This window comes from Arachis stenosperma, chromosome 3, assembly GCF_014773155.1.
Source record: "Arachis stenosperma cultivar V10309 chromosome 3, arast.V10309.gnm1.PFL2, whole genome shotgun sequence".
NCBI lineage: Eukaryota > Viridiplantae > Streptophyta > Magnoliopsida > Fabales > Fabaceae > Arachis > Arachis stenosperma.
This window is the reverse complement of record NC_080379.1, coordinates 19,257,184-19,266,647: the sequence shown is the minus strand read 5'-3', so window position 1 is coordinate 19,266,647 and position 9,464 is coordinate 19,257,184. Positions and strand designations below refer to the sequence as shown.

The following is a 9,464-nucleotide window of genomic DNA, read 5'->3' as shown; positions in this document are numbered from 1 at the left end:
GGTGATCTAATGGTTTCCAAAAACCCTAACGCATCTACCACTCACTAATTTTCGTTACTCATGGAAGACATAATTTTTTTCTGTGCAACTATGATGGAGAAGTTAAAGATGAAAAATGATGACAAAAGAGGGGTAACGTTTTATTTCTCTTTCAGAGTCAAACGGCGTTGTTTCTCTGTGTCCAACATGGCAAGAATTAGCCATGTCACTAACGGTGTCAGTGTTCTGGTAACAAAAAATGAGGAGGCTAACGTGGTGCATTTTTTCGAATATTGGGGGACTAATTTAGAACAATTGGGATCTCAAAGACTAAATCCGTGCAACTCGCCAATCTCAATGATCAAAGTGGAGCTTAACTCTTAATCGTGCCACGTCTAGGGGTGGCAAATGGGGAAGCCCGCCTCGTCTAATGAGGCGGTGGCAAGTTGGCGGGCCAAGCCTGCCAAATCACCTTTTTTATTTATTTTTTAACTATTAAATATTAAATATTATAAGTTATCAAAAAAATATTAAATAATATATATAATTTCACAACCATTTTAATAAATTTATAATTTGTAAAGACATCAAAAAATTATAATTTTTAAATTCACAAACATTAAAGTCTTTATATTATAAATATGTAATAAACATAATCATAAACCAAATTTTTTGAAACAAAATAATAAAACTAACATTGTCCAAAATAGAATAAATATTGTCCAAAATATATAATTAAACATCTACAAGTTTAGAACATAATCAATCAAACATAAAACATAATCCAAAATACTAAATTAGAATATCTTCAGAAGAAACTTAAATCCGGCGGGAAAGCCCGCCTTGCCCCCACTAAAGCCCACGGCTTAAGCCTTTTGATGTGTGGCGGTCTCAATTTTTCAACCCGGCTTGCCTTTTTTGGCGAATTACGCGAGCCAGCGCGGCGGATTTAGACCCGTTTGCCACCCCTAGCCACGTCATCTCTCTAGTAACAAAAATAGGCGAAGAGGCCAACTTGAGTCGCACCTTAAAATTTCATGGTACAATGTGAGCCAATTAGAAATTAGAAGGCTAAATTGAGTCGATGACCAAATTTCAAGGACCATTTTAAATATTATCTCTATACCATCACTAAATTTTATATATAAAATGTTTTTTTTATCATACTTGTAAAACATCATAGTTAAAATCTAGTTTCTAAAACCGTTGTGAAAATATATATTTAATAATTTGATACTATAGTCACATTTTAAAATATTTTTTATTATTTACAAATTTAAAAATTTAGAAGCTCCTGATAATTTATTCGTCATATGTCACCGAGCAAATTTGAGATGTTTATTAATTGAGAATAAAATTGAAGTATACATGTAAACTGTGAATCATGACACAATAAAATTGATTTTTTCATGTGCCAGATGACAAATTCAACGTTTTGAAAATTAATTTGAGAGTTAAAATTATCATTCAAAGTAAATGTTTCTATGGAGAGCAGCCCATAAAAAATTACATGTACTCAATTTAATCAACTAGATGTGCCGAAGATGCAGAAATGGCAACGAAACAATCCTTTACACCTTGGTGCAATGTAGTCCTGTTCCTGAAATTTGGTCTTCCTTTCCTTTTGTGTATGTTATAGTGCAAAATGAAACCATGGAGTTTGCAATCTGATAACAAACAGCAAATAAAGATATTGAAAGAGAACAATCTTTTATGACTCTCTTTGCATCTATGTGTTAGGCATCGTGAAATACAAAAAAATTTGGAGATTTTTAAAGGTGAAAAGCTGACAATATCAATAATTATTAAAACAATAAAAAACTCCAACAAAAAATGACTCAAATTATAGAACATCATTCTTTGTGAATCCCCTATCTCTTCGATTAGTTTTCCTTTTGAGAGTGTTTAGTGTTTAGCAAAGTGGGAGATCCCTTTCTTTTCCTCTTTGTCCTTATAATGGATAGAGTATTTCTTTTTTACAAAACAATGCGATTACACATCTTTGGAGAAAAAAAAAATTGAATATAACAATTAATCCAAATATCGTACTTCGGTCAATATAGTTGGGGCCTAAAAGTCCAAAACTAACCGTTAGAAGGCGTATAGCAATGGAACAAAAATTCATTGCATACAAAAACTCACTTATATTTCTAGATTACTTCAATTTTCCACTTCAAAAACCTTCTGTCACTAAAAAACATCTTCTAGATATTACCAAAAAAAAAAGGAAGGTTGAATACAGAAAATTGCTATATGCATGTTACAAAATTGGCAGTGCTATTCTTTGGGTTCTGAACTCCTGATGTTGAAGTATCAACACATGGATTACGAACCACCAAATACCTGTAAAGGGTATAGTAGACATTAAGCTACGGCCTAAATAAACGAAACAGAGACACCAAAACATGAATTATTTAGTTATAAATCAAAATCACATTGATTCTTACAGCATCCAGTATATCATCAGAGAGTCCAGGTTTACTTTCTTTAGCATTATAAGTTATCGGCTTCGTTTGGGGGAAATGGCGGATCACTTTTGCGACTTGTCCAGAGTCTTGTTGAATCTTCTGCTTCTGGTGAGGCCAAATGAAATGGAATCATTTGAAATTACAGATCATGGGGTGTATGACAAAGAAAATAATAAACTTCCAGAAGTACGTCGTACTTTACAAATAAAGATGAAGGATAAGAAAAGTAACTTGCTACATTAATAATCCACTATGAAGCACAGACACTTCATTGAGTTGCCGTGTCCGCGTGTCGGACACATTTTGGACACGACACTCATCGACACTCATCCGACATGCGAGTCTGCCGTATCCAACCGTGTCTTAATAAAAAATAAAAAATTCTTCTCCAAACACATTTAGACACACCTAAATACCATCACGTGTATGCGTGTCCAGCCTCATTCTTAACATATATTGTTGAAATGAATTTAGAAATAATATATATTATTATTTATTAAAACAAAAAATATTTTAGCTACTTTTATATAGTTAAAAAAAGATATTAAAAACGGTTAAAAAATTATTTTATATTTTAACAGCTATAAAATATCAAAAATTCATTGTAATTTATCTAAAAAATACTTTATATTCTATATATATACCGTGTCCCCGTGTCTTATAAGATTTTAAAATTCATGTGTCCACGTGTCCCGTGTCGTGTCGTGTCCCATGTCCATGTCCATGTCCGTGCATCATAGATAATCCAAAATAAAGTTTTAAATTACAAATGAAAATCATAGCCAGATTATAGATCTACCCTAATTTTATGGAGTTAAATAGCAGTATAGTACACGTAAAGATAAGTTATAAAAGTCAAAATGCAAAGCCATGCAACGGATCCAAAAAATAGTATGCTGTGAATAACAGGGATTCAAACATTGGAATTTCATACTTGTAAAATATTTTAAACCATCTGAAATTAAATTAATTAAAAATCATAAATTGTCTGAAATATCATAGGCATAGTAGCATTAAAGGCTAGAATTAAATAATAGAACTTTTAGTCAGCACAATGAGTATATATATAAAAGATGTTCTGAGCCCATCAAAACCTAAGTGTTTCAAATTTGTCTTGCAAGGTGCAAGTGCAACCAACATCTAAGATTTTCCGTAGTTTTCAAATCCAATATCATTTTTAAAAAAATAATTAAAAAATTGGCTTATCCCAAGATAACACTGCAATCAAAACATAAATGACAGAAAATGTGGCATGGCAATCATTTGCTGGAGAAAAAAAAAAGAATGTTGGTATGTCGCTCCCTAAACATTTATAGAATAGATTGACATCCCTATTCCCTAGTCACTACTACTTCGGAAGGAGAAAGTCTTCATGGATCTAAAAGTAAAATATAACTATCATATGTCATCTCCAGAAGTAAAAGACATGTAATGAATAATCTATTTTAGTTGAAGATCCAAAAGGGTATGTGTGTCAATAGAAAGCCAAAGAAAGAAGAAAATGCTGGATTATGGTCTTGCCAGAATCTCCACCTACAACGGCTATACAGATAAAACCTTAAGAATTGGATAGTAAAGGGTGGTTTCTTTTACAATTCTTTAATATTGTTGCAAAGAACTTTAATTACATGCCAAATGAGTAAAACAAACATGAAATCATAAATTGGGAAATCTAAGTGAAAAAACAATAGTTTTTATCAACATATAGCCAACAATGCCATTTTTACTCTCCTTTCAAAAAGGAGAGGAGACGCACCTCGTTAGTCGGTTTCCTTATTTTTATTTATGTTAGATTGTTGACTATGTAGCATGACTCTTTCAAGTTAGTTCCAGTTGTAAACTTCATTGCTTGCTCAATTTAAAGCACCAACTATCGGACAACCTTTTTAATATATTTTATGCTGGTCATTTTCTCAATAGTCAAAGCCAATTAACCAACATAAGGTATTGGAAGCAACAATTTAAGAGGAAATAAATTAATAATTTCCTTATGGAAATCTTCAGTTACTCTTCTACCAAAAAATAGTATACGACAAACTAAGGCAGACGGGTGAGTCTTTTAATAAATAAATATTCGAGACAAGAACATATTTCTTTTTTACTTTTATTTTATCCTCTTTTTTGCTAGTGCGATTGTTCACCAATCAATTTTTAAGCAGCATATAAGTTTTTTCTTGTCAGACAAATACTTATGCAAATGCACCCTTCAAAATTGTATTCAATAGAACCTGGACAAGATAGAGTACCTTCTTTAGCCTCTCCTCTATTGCATTCAAAGCACGTGACTTATCGACTTTGGAAAGATATAAGTCCCTCTCTCTCTTGGCAGCAGAAAGTTCTAAAGCTATCTTTTGCTCCCGAATAGCTTTCTTTAGTGCTGTTGTAACAAGACTTGTTTAAGCTTTGACTAAACAAAAACAAGATACGTTAACCAAAAAATGAAAACAGGATAGGGATGTATAGTCCTACCTAGTTCTTCAGTGAGATCATCCCACTTGAATTTACTTAGGTATTTAATATTCCAAAGGTCATAGTAGAATGATGACCTCTTCTTCCCCCCTGGACATAGAGCATGGAGTTATGCAAATCACAAAATTGAAACTTGACAACCAAATCTATGAGGAATAAACCACTCAATGAATAGTCCTGCTAGGCTGCTACTACAAGTGAACACCAGAATGAACACACCACACTATTTATTCCCTGTATATTTACACTGAAAGAAATTTAATTATAAAGAGACTTATAAAGGCAGGAGTATAAGATGTCCTCCATAAAGTGGATAACAGAAGCCCAATTTCTATGACCTAAGGACTCTGATCTAAGCATGATCTAAGAATATGTATAATTGTATCTTGACCTCCTTTCTTTTTCCACCTTATTAAGCTAATTCCCAAAAAGGTTGATAGGACAAGCCTTTATAGGACAATACTCCCAATTCCATAGAAAGTAAATAATAATTCCACTACTACCTACTATAGGTAAAACTAAGCACCATATATAATAGAATGGATGTGATGTAACGAATCTGATATTATAGAATCAATGGGAAGTCATTACGATTTTCCATTTGAGAATCAAGAACAAAGAGCCAGCACAACTCAAATTCATACATACGTACCTATTTGTTCACCATTCAACATATTGGCAACCCTCTTTGCTAGACTTTTATTCTTGAATTCAACCCATCTACACAGTTACAGAGAAAGATCCAATGGTCAACTCCTACCAACATAAAACAATTAACATTTATATACCTATTTTTAGTTCTGAGAAAAAGGTAAAGATGAAAAAAAAAAAAAAGAAATTCCCCCAGAGGATCAGACCACAAATGATGCACAGAAAATCTCACTACACTTTGAAATCATCTACACAAACATTTGAACTCAACAAAACTAAGCTCATCAAAATACGCTACTTTTCAAGAGTGTTTGGTATGGTCTGGTCTTCACCATTTTCTTAAACCAAAGAGCCGTTAGTATGTTATGAGCTATTTAGTATCTTCCCAAAATCTATAAGTGGAGGGTTTTTTGTTATTTTCGAAAAAGAAAACAAATACCCTTCTGAATATGCTTGGTCTCGTGCACCCCGTGACCGTTTAGTTGAGACTGGAGCACTAGAATCTGCAAAATCAAAATAAAAATGCTGCAAGTATTAGGGCGTTTTAATTTCATTATTTCAAAATTTGAGAAAAACAAGTGAAAATATGAATTAAAGACCTTCAGGGGCAAGAAAGATGCGTTGTACGTCTCCGAATTGAGATAGAATGTGACGAAGCTTGACGTGGTCCATGTGAGGAGGGATCCGACTCAGATAGCAAACGCCTCGCTTGTCCGCCTTCTCTGCTTCCTTTAACAATCTTTTCTTCTTATCTTTCAATTTTGATTCTGAGCCATTAGGTTCATTCAAGCATGTTCCTGTTGCTACTACCTCTGCATCATTCTCTGCATTTTCTTCTTCCTCTGCAACTTCCATAGGCTTCTCATTCTTCTTTTTCAATTTAGATATGACGCAATTAGGTTCGTCTGGTGGTGAGGTGTACGTCGTCGTTGAAACGTTGTTGTTATTCACCTCTGTACCGATCTCAGTGTTTTTATTTTCCTCTATAACTTTTGCCCTCTTTTTCTTTCTTTTGGTCTTGTTTATTTGGTGAAATGCAGCAACTTCTTGTTCTTGTACTGCGGTGTGTTGAAGAGCCTTGGTCTCCTCGACCTTCTTCACAGAGGTTGTATCAGCAGCATGGTTTTGAGAACAGGACCAGATATCAAACTATCAAGCTAATGGTTCCGAGATTTGGTCCAACCAATTGAACTTGGGTCCAACCAGATTCAACCAGGTCATAATAAAGAAAAATAAAGAACAACGGCTTTAACCAAGTAAAAACAGTTTTAGTAAGAAAAAACACAACAGACCATAAATAAGGAGACAAAAATATGATATAATATAATTTTTAAACTCATAAAATGCTCTAATCATCAACTAAAACAAAAGGAAAAACACAATAGATCATTAAAAGGAGACTAAAATACAATATAAATAAGTTATAAAATCATAAAATGTATAATCATCAACCAAAGTCTCATGTCTCAATTCCTGATTTCTAAATTCTAAACATCATAAACATTACAACGAAACAAAGAACACAAATAGTACAAGTGCACAAATTCATCATCTCCATCATTATGATGTATGACTAGAAGATTCAAAAGATTCACCATAAAGTGTACTAGCATCAATCTCAAACATGTTCCCAATCATTTTAGGTACTTCTCCAATATGTTGAGGCTATAATACAATTCCAATTCAAAAAAGAAACAATATAATTAATAAAATAAAGAATAAATGGTCCAAACGAATGATATTGGAAACATGTTTGCGTATGAGAATTCTTGTTTCTCATCATAAGTAACTAAACACAGATAATAAACAACTTTGTAACACCTTCAACAACACATATATATAGCTTTCCTTGGGAGTTAATTTCAACAATTCAACCTTTTTTATTATATAATTCTACTTAGCTTTAGATTACAACATAGAAGCGGTGTCATTGTCTATATGGTTTAGAGTAAATGGTTCTTAACGGACCCTTTCTCGCCAAGCTTTATAAAGCAAGCTTTCAGAGAAGAGTAAGAAGGACTTTCCTTTTCTCCTGTGGAACGACACAGAAAGTAAACAGCAGCTGGTAACTCCATGAAACTTTAATGATAAATTTCCCAAGGGTCTGTTGGTGTATAATTGCAGGAAATTTAGGGATAGTTTAGGAATTAGACAAAATAAGAGAGCCAAAAGAATGAGTGGTCCCTCGGGAGTCTAACTAACTTGTAAGTGAAGTTCAATGCCAAGGATGTTTGCAGTGCAGATTAGATCAGTTTTTTTTAAGGGGAAAAAAACCATCCAATCCAATCAATTGATGCATTAAACCATCTATTCGGTTTTTTTTAGCTCCCCATAGCTCCCCAACCGAACCGAACCAAACTGAACTGGAACAGATTTGATCAGTTTGGTATTCTGGCCAAGACAGAAATACAAAGTAAATTTAAATATCTAATACCTGACGACAGCGAAACATCATGAACAGATGCATACATTCTAGTATTCAACAATTTCATGTCAAAGCTAAGACTTAAAGCATGAATGCCAAACTTCTAGAAATTAAAATCTGCATTTGACTTGAAGCAAATTAAAATTGGCATTTGAACTGATATATTTCTTACAAAATGGAAATGAAATCATACACTTCTGAGCAACCAAAATTAAAACTGGATTTGACATAAAGCACATTTAAATTCAAATACTTCTCAGCAATCCAAATCCAGAACAGAACACCACACAATCATAAAACAAAACAACGTAATAATAACAAAATTACCCGAAACATCTTCATTGTAGGACTGTAACTGAGAAACAACACCGAAGATGGCGACCAAAACGTGCACGACTGGGAAAGTGAAGAGACGAGCTTCTTGATTATAAAATATCCACAGGTGCTTCTTGATTAATCCTATCGACCATAAACAATCAGTCAGCAATAACAAAAACAATTAGCTCATCAAGCAAGCCAGCATTAACAAACATTGCAAAAAATTTAATAATTCCAAGAACTAATTAACTCAGCAAGCAAGCCAGCAGTAACAAACGTTGCAAAAAAACTTAATAATCCCAACAAAAAAACAATTGACTCAGCAAGCAAGCCAACAGTAACAAACATTGCAAAACAAATTAATAATCCCAACAAGAAACAATTAACTCAGCGTGAAAGCCAGCAGTAACACATTCAAAAAATTTAATAAACGCAGCAAGAAACAATTGACTCAATTAAGAAAAAAATTGTAAAATCTTAAACATAAATTATTAATAAATTCATAAATTAAATAACAACACACCATCAAAATGCCAAAACCAAACAACACAGCAAAGGAGCGAACAAGAACGCAGCAAGGGTCAAAGAGGAGTATAGGAGTAGAGAACTATACCAACCGGAACGAGGCACCGATGGCGACTGCAGGAAGGAGATGACTAGAAGGCGACAGCTGGAACTTGGACGGCAGCCGCTGGAAGGCACAACTCGAAGGTGAGGACGACGGTGAAGAAGAGGACGATGTGAAGGCGGTGAAGAGACGCTGGGAAGGCGGCGGCGTCGGGAGAGCTTGGCGGATTTTGGGAGAGGGGGAATGGAGCTTGGCGGAGACGCGAGGAAGACAACGGTGAGAATGAAGTGAACGGCGAATGCACCGCGGTTACGGGAAGATAAAAAGTAGGCAGACGAAGAGAGAATGGTGGCTGGCTAGGTTAAGAAAAGGGTAATTTAAAATTTGGGAAAAAGACAAATAGGTCCCTGACTTTTTAGGTTTTTGACAAATTTATCCCTGACAAAATTTAAATACAAAAAAGTCCCTGACTTTAACAAACGGAGGACAATTTAGTCCTTCTGTCTGTTTCCCTCTCACACATCAAACGGAACTGGCTGAGGTGGCTATAACGGTGTCCAGGTGTCCGTTACGGTGCCACGCTGGA

At 34.2% G+C, this 9,464-nt stretch overlaps 1 protein-coding gene across 6 annotated transcripts; it reads right to left on the bottom strand.

Annotated features, from left to right (window-relative positions):
• Positions 1–1,928: 1,928 nt before the first annotated feature.
• On the bottom strand, positions 1,929–9,212 carry LOC130969721 (pre-rRNA-processing protein ESF2-like). Of its 6 annotated transcripts, none has more exons than XM_057895574.1 (9): positions 8,924–9,212; positions 8,320–8,451; positions 6,167–6,662; positions 6,007–6,070; positions 5,569–5,636; positions 4,917–5,006; positions 4,694–4,824; positions 2,427–2,552; positions 1,929–2,322 (listed from the first exon to the last, which is right to left on the bottom strand). In XM_057895574.1, exons 2-9 carry the CDS (start codon positions 8,332–8,334, stop codon positions 2,305–2,307), a joined length of 1,008 nt encoding a protein of 335 aa, XP_057751557.1. In that variant the 5' UTR covers positions 8,335–8,451; positions 8,924–9,212; the 3' UTR covers positions 1,929–2,304. The 6 variants fall into 6 exon arrangements, with proteins under 6 accessions (XP_057751557.1, XP_057751559.1, XP_057751558.1 ...); XM_057895576.1 differs by having other exon boundaries at positions 6,167–6,659; XM_057895575.1 differs by having other exon boundaries at positions 8,928–9,212.
• Between the last annotated feature and the right edge of the window lie 252 nt (positions 9,213–9,464).